Raw genomic sequence first — 13,070 nt, 5'->3', positions numbered from 1 at the left:
CTTACATATGCAAATTAACCGCCATTTTGTTGGCAGTTAACTGTCAATCTTAGTTGGCAGTTAACTGTCAATCTTAGTTGGCAGTTAACTGCCAATCTTAGTTGGCAGTTAACTGCCAATCTTAGTTGGCAGTTAATTTGCATATAGCCCTGATTAGCCAATGAAAAGGGTAGTGTCGTACGCCAATTACCATTTTTCTCTTTTATTAGTGTAGATATATAGAGAGAGATGTGCCTTTGAGAGTTTTCCTGTTCTATTTCATTTGGTGATTTGCCTATTCTCCATAGCTGATTAGAGGCTTTATAGCTATATCATTGCCTTTACCTTGTATTATTCTTACTCAATTTATAATAAAAAATTAACTGTCTAACTTGATCACATAAAAAAGAAAAATTGTTCATTTAAAGTCTTCTCAGATTGCTTTATATAATGCCTTGTATAATATTTTTTTTATTTTAATTTCAGTTCCATAGTAATTTCACACCATGGTGCAGTACAGAATTTCAGGTAAGCTTTTAACATTGTGCTTAAATCTGAATCAATGAGAATAACTATATTATTACTGATTATTCCTAAACTTCATAAATCCAGTTGTATCTTAAATAAGAAGAACAATATATACATTCTTAAAAGAATAAAGGAAAATATCTACTTGTTGAAATATCAGATCATAGTTATACTTTATTGGGAAAGTGAAATGATAGTTAAGATATATGTTAGCCCTGGCCTGGTAGGTCAGTTGTTTAGAGCATTATCCTGATATAGTAGGTTCCATCCCTAATAAGTACACATACAAGAATCAACCAATGAATGCATAAATAAGTGGAGCAACAAATCGATGTTCTTCTCTCTCCTTCCCTATCCCCCTCCCTCCCTCCTTCTCTCTCCCTTCCTTTCTCTCTAAGCTAAAAAAAATTTTTAAACCATATGTTAAATTTGGTTTAGTTTTATATAAGACTTTAAGAGATCTTACCAATTAAAGAAAAGTACTTACTTTATTCTGTAAAATATTTTGAAATAACTGACTAGAAGTTTGAAATAATAAACCCTTGCTTTACTATAAACAGTAAAAAAAAAAAAAAAGAAAAAGAAAAAAGGACGTACAGACAAATTGATTAGACGGGATCAAAACAGACTGAGAAAAACATTTGTGGGACTGTTGTTTTTATTTTTGGGGAGTGTGTTGGGGGGACTGTTTTAAAAAAAGAGCAAATTAAGACCTGCATAAATAAAAGACAGAAAAAAACCCCAAAATATTCACAAGAGGAAATGTAGGTGGTAAATATATTACTGCTAAAGTCATTGCACATTTAAATAACTACAGAATTCTTTTTGGGCTTTTAAATGGGATCTTTTAAAAGTTAAGACAAAAATACCCAACGCAGGCAAGGGTATGGCACATTCATAAGTCCTGGTGGTGGTTAATTTTGTGTAGCTACCAGGCACTTATAAAACATAAGTTTGTTTAAGAACTTCACACATTAGGTGACCTTGTCCCCATCTTCCAGATGAGGAAGCTGCAGATCAGAGAAGTTATGAGCCTGCCTGTGGTCACGGAGCTGGTCATTGGCAGTGTGTAAACCCTGGCCTCTCGTGACAAGGCCATGCTCTATCTGCCATGCCTCACCACTCCTCAGAATGGTACAGTTGTTTTAGAAAGTACTTTGACAATCTATAAAAATGCTCATAGCCTTTACATAAATAATTCTTTTTGTTTATCTGCTGAGGAGATAATTCAGTGTATGGTAAAGGCTGCATGCCCCAAAATATCGATCTCAATGAGATAATATTGAAAATTCATCATCAACCTCAGTTGTCAAAAAAAAGTTAATTAATTATGACATACATACTCACATTTTGTAACTGTTAAAAATGCAGCAACACGGGAAACGTGTATGGTTTTCATTTATTATGTGAAGTTACATGTGTTCTGTAGCTACAGCTAGGCAATTCATTGTATATGAAAAGTGTAAGATGTAATAGTTATGATCTAGTAATGAATGATCTAGTGGTGAATGATGATATTTTTTTCTTTCTGTAATTAAAAAATTAAGTATCTGTGTTCATTTAGGTCTTGGAATGAGAATTAAAGTAACTATGGAACAAAGGCAGAATGCGAATGTGTTTCTATATATGATGACAACCATAGTACTTAAAAGCAAACAGCAGCTTTTTAAAGTTAATTTTTATTGAAGTATAATATATACAAATAAAAGTACCCAGATCATAAGAATACAGCTCAATGAATTTTCACAATTACCAATACCACTCAGAACAAGAAAAAAAAAAAAACACATTTCCCCGTCTCCAGAAACCCCCCTGTGTCCCATCCTGGTGGCCCCCCACCCCTGCATCTGAGGATAGATTTTAAATGGCACTGAAGTCCACGAAAATGTTAACAAATCCTGTGTTTTCCTGGTTAGAACCACGAGTGACCTTTGTTTTCTGTTTTTCTCTGTTTTTTAATCTTCCTACTTCGTGATTATGAATTATACTGTATGTTACTCTAAATTTCATTTATGACCTAATGTCCAACTATTAAGTCATGAATTGGTCCTTGCATTTAGTCACATAGAATTCCCCCTTTTGAAATGGCCTTTGCTATTTGAATTTAGGAATAGGGCCATCGCCTTTGTTCCTTCTGTAATAGAATAAGAAATAGGGGTTATAGATCGGAAGTAATTCTCCCATCTGTGTTACAAATCTCTTCTGTTACAGGGCAGCCCTTGGGTACTAACTGTAAATCTGTGTATTAGGACTCTTCCTTTTGAGGCTTAAAATTTAAGCGAAGGTAAAAGCAAACATTGTCTTCTGTTCTTCTTTCCCTGCCACCCGGTCCCCGCTTCACTGTTCCCCTTCTCCATCCAAAGGGAGCTGGCCTGTGCCTTCACCAGAGTGAGGCCACGCTGCTGGCTTTGTCACAGCACAGCAAGAAAAGCAACAAAACCGGTAGAACAATGGAGGAAACCTAGACACCTCACCCGTTTCTACCACAGGGGTTCACGTGCCGGCCGTGCTGTTAGGATGACATTAAGCCTTGGTGCTGTCACCTCATAAAGAGGCTGTTCCTTTGTGTCTCCGCTGTGGAGAAGCAGAAAGAAGCCGATGAGACGGGCTCACTCACAGAGAGGAGGTTTACTTCTCTCCCTACTCTAAAGCCAGCCGGAGGTTTGCGGGGCTAGGCAAATCTGTTTTCGTCATCTAAAATAGTTATTCTGTCCAGTGCTTGAGATTCAGAATAGGTATTGCCTCACACTGGGGAACCAGAGAACAGCCCCTGACAGCAGGCACGGTTATTGGCAGGAGGAGAAATTAAAAGGACAAGTTGGAGATTTCCAGTGGAATTGTAAGGGCACAGTATTTTCAATGGCAGCAATTCCACTTCCAGGAGTTTATCCCACAGACACACTTATTCTTATGCCCAGTGACACAGAGCAGGAACATCACTGCAACATGGTTCCCGGTAGTAAAAGAAGGACACAACCTAACGCCTGCAGGAGGGAGTCTGGGTGTTACTGTACATCAAGCATGTCAAACTCAAAGGCCAACACGGGCCAGATAAGCAAGGTTTAAGTTTATGTGGGCCCCAAAAAAACAAAAGCTTCAATTTTCATAGAAACCTAGTTTATTTTGATAGAGACATGCTGAATACAAAGGGCTGAAATAGAACATTTTAATAAAAATTAATATTTTTTCTTGAACATTAACTTACCAGACACTGAATAACTGCACAAACTAATAACCATAACACAAATAAACCTATTTTTCTTGTTCTCGAAAAGTGAAATATTTCCTGTTGTGTACACCAAACAAGTCAGTCCAAGACTAACGATTTGGCCGGCAGCTAAAATATTTGCTGGTAGTATTAGTGGAGAGAAATGGTGCACCTGCATGTAAGGCATGTAAGGAAAATGAATGCAACATGATTACAGTAATCAGTCATTAGCGAACGTTGTAGTTCATTATTAATAACTAGAGAACCGGTGCACAAAATTAGTGCATGGGTAGGACCCATAGGCCTGGTCAGTGACCAGGGCCAATTGGGGCCTTCCTTTGTTCCATGCTGCCCCCTGGTGATCAGCACACATCATAGCAAGTGATTGGTCTCCCGGTCAAACTCCCACAGGGACAGTTTGCATATTAGGTTTTTATATAGAGAGATTATGTATAACAGGATATAGTAAAAATTAAATTATGAAATTTTTATTGAAACATTCCTTACATACCGTTATATTGACTGGGCCACAAAAATATTCGTTGCAGGCTGCGAGTTTGACATGCTTGCTGTGCATCCATGCATTAGAATAGCATACAACCTCAAGAAAATGACACTGTTGGTTATCTTGGAGGAAGGACACATATTTTTCATTGTTTATATAGTTTGAGATTCTTATAATGTGTAACTCTTAAAAGTATATATAAAATGTATATTTTATACATTTATAAAATGTATATTTTTTAAAAATGTTAAGTTATCTTGAGTGACTGGCAAAACAGAACTAACTCAGAGTGGGGGATGGTATTTATACATTTATACAGGTAGAGAGTAGAGAACTTAGAAAATTTCTTTGTAAAATTACAAGTCTTTCAAAACAAAAGTTGGATTAGAAATCTAAAATGAATATTTCAGAGAATGTTAAATTTCTTGGGTCCGATAATGGTGTGGTTATGTAGGGAGATACACACTGAAACATTTAGGTATGAAGTGTCAGTGTTTACAACTTACTCTCAGAATGTTCAGCAACAAGTGTGTGAGTGTGCCCGCACGTTGACAGAGAGAAAAAGGAAAGTGGCAAAACGTTAACAACTGTTGAATCCCGGAGAAGGATGTGTGAGGTTTGTTTTGCTAGTCTCTTAAGGTTTCTATAAAGTTGACATTTTTTCAAAATTGAAAGTTGGGGAAAAAGAAAAGATTTTTTAAAACCAAAGAGCTTCTGAAAAGCAAAGCAATGACAGGACACTTATGAAAGAAATCAGTTACAAAAGTCAGTCTTTATCTCTCCGTGTCTTTAGCTAGCCAACTAAGCAGAAATGGCTTCTGCAGCTGCAGTCGTTGGAGGCTTAAGCTCAGAACATTTTCTGCAGGATGCCGGCTAGCTGGGCTACTTCAGAACCTGGAAGTACAGAGAGTAACCTTTCCTTTAAGAGATGCATGTAAGAAGGGACCTCTTTCTCTTCTCTTTCCTCTCCAGTTCCGAGAGAAACCCGTGCAGTAGTTCATTGCTGCATGACAGCAGGAGACCGGTCAGCCTGATTGGCCAGGAGGTGATTCTCGCCTTCTTTCTCCTGCTCTTGTTGGTCTGGTTCCTGAATCGAGAATTCGAAGTCAGCTACCGCCTTCACTACCACGGGGACGTGGAGGCGGACCTTCACCGCACCAAGATCCAGAGCATGAGGGACCAGGCAGACTGGCTGCTGAGGAACATCATCCCCTACCATGTGGCTGAGCAGCTGAAGGTTTCCCAGACCTACTCCAAGAACCACGACAACGGGGGAGTCATCTTTGCCAGCATCGTCAACTTCAGCGAGTTCTACGAGGAGAACTACGAGGGAGGCAAGGAGTGCTACCGGGTCCTCAACGAGCTGATCGGGGACTTTGACGAACTCCTGAGCAAGCCGGACTACAGCAGCATTGAGAAGATTAAGACCATTGGGGCCACGTACATGGCCGCCTCGGGGCTGAATGCCACACAGTGCCAGGATGGCAGCCACCCGCAGGAACACCTGCAGATTCTGTTCGAGTTCGCCAAGGAGATGATGCGCGTGGTGGATGACTTCAACAACAACATGCTGTGGTTCAACTTTAAGCTCCGCGTCGGCTTCAACCACGGACCCCTGACAGCGGGGGTCATCGGCACGACCAAGCTGCTGTACGACATCTGGGGAGACACCGTCAACATCGCCAGCAGGATGGACACCACGGGAGTGGAGTGCCGCATCCAGGTGAGTGAAGAAAGCTACCGCGTCCTCAGCAAGATGGGCTACGACTTTGACTACAGGGGCACGGTGAATGTCAAGGGCAAAGGTCAGATGAAGACCTACCTTTACCCAAAGTGCACAGACAATGGGGTCGTGCCTCAGCACCAGCTGTCCATCTCCCCAGACATCCGAGTCCAGGTGGATGGCAGCATCGGGCGGTCTCCCACCGATGAGATTGCCAACCTGGTGCCTTCTGTACAGAACTTGGACAAGCCATCTCTGGGTCCCGAGAATAACACACAGGCCAAGGACCCTCACCTGTCTTCTAAGAGACCCTGGAAAGAGCCTGTCAAAGCTGAAGAAAGGTGTCGATTTGGCAAAGCCATAGAAAAAAGTGACTGTGAAGACACGGGGATGGAAGAAGCCAATGAACTCACCAAGCTCAACGTCTCCAAGAGTGTGTGACGCAGCACCTGACCGCTGCCCACGGTGCTCTGTTCCTCGAAACACAATAATATTTGTATTTGGCTGTTGCGCGCTCCAAGCGCCACAGTTCCCATCCCCAGGCGTGGCGTCGCGTGGTCATCACAGCCCTAACTTCTGTGTAGATCACAGTTATTCAGGGTTCATTTCCATCCATTTCGCTCCTTTTCTCCCCCGGAACGCCCTCCCCTTGGTGTAACCGTCCAGCAGCGTGGAGAACAAGTGCCTTCAGGAGCTGGCTGTGGCTTCAGAGTCGAGGGACAGAGACCACAGGGTAGAGGTCATGGCATTGGGTATTGTTGGACTTTTAAGACAAAAGCTGTGGTTAAGATACCGTTTTTATTGCTTTTTCTCACGAGACACTTTTCTTTGCTAATGCCCTGTTTTTGAGGCTTGTTTTTTTCTATATACTGAATAGTGTTTTCCAGTGACCTGCCCCTTCTCTGTAAATACACACACGCACACACACTTGCATTTACGAATCTGAGCTCAAGTGCCAGTCACTCACCGAGGGGAGGTCAAGGAGGGTGGTGTGGGCTGAGAGCAGTGGTCAGCCGGGCGGCCCGGCGCCCTCCCTCCCTGCGCCTTCCCAAGCGTCCGGTCCTTGTGGGCTGTGGGCACCCCGCTCCCTGTACCGCCGCACACAGGCCAGGGCTCCAAATGCTAGCCCGGAACTAAGCTGGGGAAGCCAGGCCTCAGGAATTTACAAGCTGTTTTCGTCCTGCCTTCGTGCGGTGCCGAGGGGTCTTCCAGCTGGGAGTACAGGGGTTTGTCCTTGAGGCTGACTCGTCTGAGAGGAAAATGAAAATAAATGCCTGAGGGTTGCATTTATTTATTTATTTATTTATCAGGAAATGTGTTTTCAGGGAGGGGATGCCAGGCCATTCTGCTGAAGGCACACAGCGGAGGGTGAGACGCTGTCTGTTAGTGCTTTCGCCTCTTTGGCCACCTGCCCTGCAAAGGGGCCAGGCAGGACCCAGGGGCATGGCCCGCGCTCAGGTCAGAGCAGCTCTCCGTCCCCACGTTTTACACCGAGTGCTGCTCCTTCTGCCCTGCGTGACGCGGGGCAGGTAGGAACCGGCGGGGTATGAAGCCCGGAGTCTGGGCTGAGCGCGGGGGCAGCAGGCAGTGCGGGCACTGTCTTGGCCTTCACCCATTCAAGAAGTTTCTCTATCCTTCCCACTGCCAGCCTGCGCTGGGCCTGTTTGGGGCAGGACTGGGCCTGGTGAATGAAGGCCAGCCCTCTCCAGATGGAGGTCTTGCCCTGTATATTGGGGCAGAATCGTCTGGACGCAAATGGGGTGTTAATCCAGGACAGTATAGAAGACAATTCTGTGCCCTTTGTTGCCAGTCCTCCTTGTAATTACATTTTGCCACATGAAGTCTGAACTTGATGTAGAACTGAACTCGGCTACAGTTGCCTTGTCATAGTCATAGTTATTGTTAAGGTGACACTGGCACACAGCTCCTGGGATCATTTGAGAACTAGCTCCTTCTCTGTTTAAGGTCTTCACCGACATGCCCTGTGCATTTGCTTTTCACCGGTAAATCTGTGTGTAATTTCACAGCTGCGTTAAGTTATCACTCCTCCTCCCCAAATTTGTACAGAATCTGCCATTTCCAGCATCATGACATATTGATTCTGATCAGCCATCTCCCCAGGGGACAGCCACCCGGCTGTTCAGCCATAGCCAGGACCACGCCATCCTGGGGAACTGAGCATGCTCAGTAACTACGATCTTCCTTCAGGTTTCACTGTCACTTTGTTGTTCTTCCAGTGCCGGAGAAAGGATGGTTGTGACAATACCTCTTGCTTCTAAAGAATGTATTCTTATAAAATATTGCAGAATTTTTATTTTTATTCTTATTTAAAAAAAAAACACTACCTAATGCTCTCCTTGTCTGTAAGGATTGTGGGCGTGTTCGGGGTTTCTTCCATCCGTATTCAGGCGTGTGTGTGAGTGCGGCTCTGTTCCTTGGCCTGCTCACTCAGGCTCTGGAGCTGTGGCGGCACCTAAGGGGCTGGGCAGTTGCCTACTTGTTACCAGTGTCTCTGTTGTTGCGCCCAAAACGTACTCTGCAAAGTTCATCTCTGCACCCACTTCCTTCCTATCAAACTCTTTTTCCCCTTCCCCACCTGCAAAGGTGTTGATGATTCCTGGCCCTGGGAATCCGAGAGGCTGCAAACCGCCGAGAGAGAGTCAGACCACATGGTGGTCTGGTTCAGCATTGTGCAAACCGGAGCCTGTGATGGACAGCTCACCCTGAGCCTTCCTAAACAGCCAGTCCAGATGTGCTCTCTAGTCCTTCCCAGTTCCCTGCTCTGAAGCATACCTCATCACGGAGCCACAGAATCCCTGCAGCGGAACTGCTGTGTGTCCCACTGAGTCGGCATTGAACAGATAGTTGCTGAAGACAGATGGGTTTCCCAGCAGGAGGTTCAAGCACTCCCGGCACGAGGATGCATTCTTCAGAGTGGCAATACCTCTCCTGAACTTAGGGCAGGAAGCAATACTTCAGAAATGAATGTGTGTAAATAGTTGCTTTGAGTTGCAATTGCTATTTTCTTCTTGGCCCCAGGTCAGATCAAATTATATATATGTACAAACAAGCACATAATTTTATCCAATGCAAACAAATGTAGAGCATCAGTTATTAAACCCTTAAGTAGCTTGAAGAGTCGCACAGATTATGCAACACCTGCACACGACTCCGTTAACACTGACTTCGCTTGTGGAGGCACCTGCACATTTGCACATGACACAGAGAGCCAAGGGCCACGTGCTCCCGTGACATGGTCTGTAATAATCTGTAGTTTCCAAAGATCGGTCTGCGTTTGCATTTCTAAATTTTTGAGGTAAACATTTTTTTGGTTGGTGGTTTCAGAAAATCACATGCCTGGAATCTGAAATTAAATTAGCAAGGACCAACTGTTTGCATTTTCCACCTTTCCTTTGCTTTATTCTTGGTAAATTGTTAATTTTAATAATTTCAAAATGCATCCACTAAAGAAATGGACATTAAAATATTCTAAAATCTAAATATTTGATGCCTGGTATTCTCATTGGAAAGGTCAGTACCACTTCAGAGATTGGGGCACCCCTTGTCTCCTGCAATTTGTGGCTTGAAATAGGAAGATTTGCTTTTCTTTTGCATCATGACTTTGAAAACAGGGCAACTAAAAAAAATCCCTGTGTGTCCTGTGGGGTTTTTTTATGGACATATTTGCTACAGTTACCTTTGGTTGAGAAGTATTTATTTTTACATGGAACTTTAAACACACACAGAGAGAGAGAGAGAGAGAGAGAGAGAGAGAGAGAGAGAGAGAGAGAGAGAGAAAAGCAGGTTGTAGAACTAATTTCGCTTGTGATGACAACCCCATTTTATTGGGCCTTCTAATAGTGTTTTCCTGCATTATCTTAAGAGAAGGGATTGACTAGGAAAGGACAGTAACCTCTCCCTTGCAGAGTTCCTGGGGGTGCCCGTACCACAGGGAAGTCACAAAACCACTTCAGAATCTGAAGTCCCAGAGACTTTCCCCAGAAAAACACACATGCCATTTATACAGCTCAGGGGTTCACGACACCTCCAACTCTGGAGCCAAACAGAACCTGCTGGGGTTGAGACTCTTGTCGACTCAGTAAGAGGAGATGGAGATGTGGGCCTGTCCGTCCTTGCGCATCAGCTTGCAGGGGTCAAGCTTCTAGGTGAGTCTCTGCTGGAACCTGGTTTCAGTGAGGACACTACTCCTTGATGATGACACTCTTTCCCCCTGAAGCTGCTGCAGGCTTCCCACGGAGCCTTTCAGAGCTTAGGGAGCCACGGTCTTCGCTGCCAGAAGGTCTAGAACATGGGTCTCTTCCACAAGAAAGAGCATCCAGGAACGTAAAGGATTTCTCACACAGTCCAAAAAGACAGCCTCTAATGTTTGCAGTGCGTCTCAAAACTTAGCCTTTGTAATTTGTCTTGTATTTAAAAGTTCTTCACACGTGGTTCTGTTGTGGGAATCCGTCATTGTGGCCACCTGGGATAAGTCCCAAGTTCCAGGAAAAGGAAGCTAACTGGGGAGAGAGATAAATGAGAGGAAGTGATTAAGAAAAAGTATGCACTTGCACACCATATACATGTAAATTTAAAATCTCCCCAAGTGTCTATTTTTATACAGTTCCTTTGCAAAAAAAAAAAAAGTTTTTTTTTAATAACATGACTTCAAAGAATTGTTACTGTTATTAGAGTAATTTAAGCTTGGGGAATTCTCATATTCCTGGTGGGCCTGAAAGTCGGAAGGAGAAGTGAATTAAGCAATCATCTATTGAGCAATCTGAGTGCCTCCTGAAATCTGTCATCAACAGCATCTATTCTTAACCTTTTCTCTGGCTCACAAAGCCTTTGATAATTTGATGAAGGTTGTGGCTCCTTTCTCCAGAAAACGCACATAAAAATAAGCTCTCTTAATGTTGCATAGAATTTCAGGAGTTCCTGGAAATAAATAAAATACTCCTGATTTGAAATAACTAGAGGAATGATGGTGTTTAATTCTAGCTATCTGCAAATCCGGTTTCTCGGCACTTATGGGCTTTCCATTGGGAACTTGATTAAAAGTGTTAATGCTGCTTATTTATATATGCGTTTCCAATCAAAACTGTATTTTACCTTTTATGTCTGAGTTACCTAAATATATTTGAAGAGCTACTCAAAGAGCTTTTCAATATATAAACATAAAGTTAGTCAAATACTTTCCAACAGTTAAGTAACATCCAGCCAGTATTTACTGACAACCTACTGTGTGCCCTATAATACCAAAGCTCCCTTTATTTAGGTTGTTCAACTTGCTGCAGTACTTGAGAATATTTGAGTAGTAACAGCTGTGATTAGAAACTGTGCTTTTCATGATGGCTCTACCACTATGAATTCCACCAGTAAACTGAAGAGAAGTCCCGACACCTGGGGTCACATGGTGACATCCTTTTCCGTATTGACAGTATTAAACAGTGGCTCCTTAGTATCCTCTGTAAACCATTAGCTTACTTTTGTGTTTATGGTCTATGGATTGCTTAGCCTCTCAAGAAGGAGCAACAGATGAGAAACATTCAGAGAAAACGACGACACCAATATTGTGTCAGATCCACAGTGAGAGAGGGGCGACTCCACATGCTACTCATAAGGTCATGCATTTTGTTTTAAAACAATCCTCTTCTGATGGCAATCGGTCCCAACATGAGGGGGTCAGAGCTGGTTGGAGCAAAGCGCTGGCATGGACTCATTTGGCTGGTGGCAGCCTTTCAGGAATAACCACCAGGGAAGGGTGTTCCGCTCTCTGAGGAGCGTGGTGGGTGGAAATCTCTGCCAAACCCATCTCCACCCTATGCCTGGTCATGAGCGAGGCAGCCCAGCGTCCAGCAGTCTTTTGAAAGGATTGCTCTTTCCCCGTCTTCCTCTGACCTTCTTGATCTCAGAAAAGTCTTGCCCTCTAGGTTGGAGGGTGAGGAATGGTATCAGGAAAGAGGAGTTATTTGGAAACTTGTCCATGTGATTCTGGGAAAAGGGAGCAGAATGGGAAAGGGGAGTGATGGCGACTTGTAGACTCTGCTTGGACTCCCCTGGGCATAGACACCCTGTGCCTGAGGCAGACTTCAGTGGCTCACCAGGCCCCTCCTCCTTGGGACTGGCTCTCATTCTCCCAGCTTCTGAGGTCTCCCAAACTGACCTCTGGAAGTCTTCTCACCAGGGCGCAGCCCCACCCAGTTCTGTCTCTGTGTGTCATGGGTGGCCATTCCTCTCCAAGGACGTGTTCCCACCCCCATTCCCACCATCTTTGACCTCCCAAGGAGGTTTCAGTGCCATGCCATCCTCATTCCCCAACTTCAGGAATACAGATTCAACTACCGCAGCATGATTTAGCAGACACTTTATTTAAGGAAAGTAATTCCTTCTCACATATGCAAATATGCCTCTATATGTAAATTAAGCTCTCACATATGCAAATATGTTTCTATATGTAAAATAGTCTCTCATTATATGATGCATTCCCACCAAGGAACTTGAAACGCCTGGAATCCCTTTTATCCCCAGGATGCCTCATCCAAGTGGGTAGGCAGGGGTGTTTTCTCTGTACAACAGATTTGAAAGCTCAGGTTCAGAGCTGCTCAGTGGCTTGCCCAGGTTCAGCTTGTTGTCCACCATTTCCAGTTACACGGCCAGAAAACAGAGCATGCTGCAAATCCAAGTGATATAACTTCTTGGCCTCCCCCTTCCTGTGCCAGGAAAGAACAAAGAATCCAGGTGGTGGAATGGGACATTGTGCATTTAAATGGTGAAAGTACCCAGGAGTCGGCAAGTGGCCAACAAAGTACAATACATCTTCCCTTGTCTCCCTCTACTCTTCTTTTTGTAAGACTGGCTACTTGAATTACGTGTCAGATATTTAAATTATTACCTAATGTATGCTTGGAATGGAGAAGTTTTAAAATTATTCAAGTGTCCGTGTGCTATCAAAGACCATCAGGAAAGAGAGGCAAAGTTTGCAACATGCTGGTGCCTTCAGAAAGATTAGTGTAAAACAGATTATTTCGGTGTCCTGTGCTACCTTCCGATTTAACAGCAATAGATCATGTACCTTTAACACAAAATTGTTTTTTCTAACTATTGCACAATAATTTTTTATTATA

General features: G+C 43.4%; 1 protein-coding gene and 1 long non-coding RNA gene across 2 annotated transcripts in view; one reads left to right on the top strand and one right to left on the bottom strand.

The window, feature by feature from the left end:
* The window catches only part of ADCY9 (adenylate cyclase 9), a 137,597-nt gene extending 128,153 nt beyond the window's left edge, over window positions 1–9,444 (top strand). Inside the window, exons 9-10 of the mRNA XM_006757881.2 lie at window positions 466–507; window positions 5,193–9,444. Coding sequence (XP_006757944.1) covers window positions 466–507; window positions 5,193–6,384 — 1,234 coding nt within the window. The 3' untranslated portion in view covers window positions 6,385–9,444. The remainder of the gene's footprint in view (window positions 1–465; window positions 508–5,192) is intronic.
* The window catches only part of LOC107182147, a 16,214-nt gene continuing 4,461 nt past the window's right edge, over window positions 1,318–13,070 (bottom strand). Inside the window, exons 2-4 of the long non-coding RNA XR_001512875.1 lie at window positions 11,179–11,184; window positions 6,367–6,368; window positions 1,318–1,328 (exon numbers count right to left, since the gene is read on the bottom strand). This is a non-coding gene — a long non-coding RNA (uncharacterized LOC107182147). The remainder of the gene's footprint in view (window positions 1,329–6,366; window positions 6,369–11,178; window positions 11,185–13,070) is intronic.

Source organism: Myotis davidii, unplaced genomic scaffold (genome assembly GCF_000327345.1).
Source record: "Myotis davidii unplaced genomic scaffold, ASM32734v1 scaffold555, whole genome shotgun sequence".
In the NCBI taxonomy this organism is placed as follows: Eukaryota; Metazoa; Chordata; class Mammalia; order Chiroptera; family Vespertilionidae; genus Myotis; species Myotis davidii.
The sequence above is the reverse complement of the archived record's forward strand: the minus strand, read 5'-3'. Positions and strand labels throughout refer to the sequence as shown.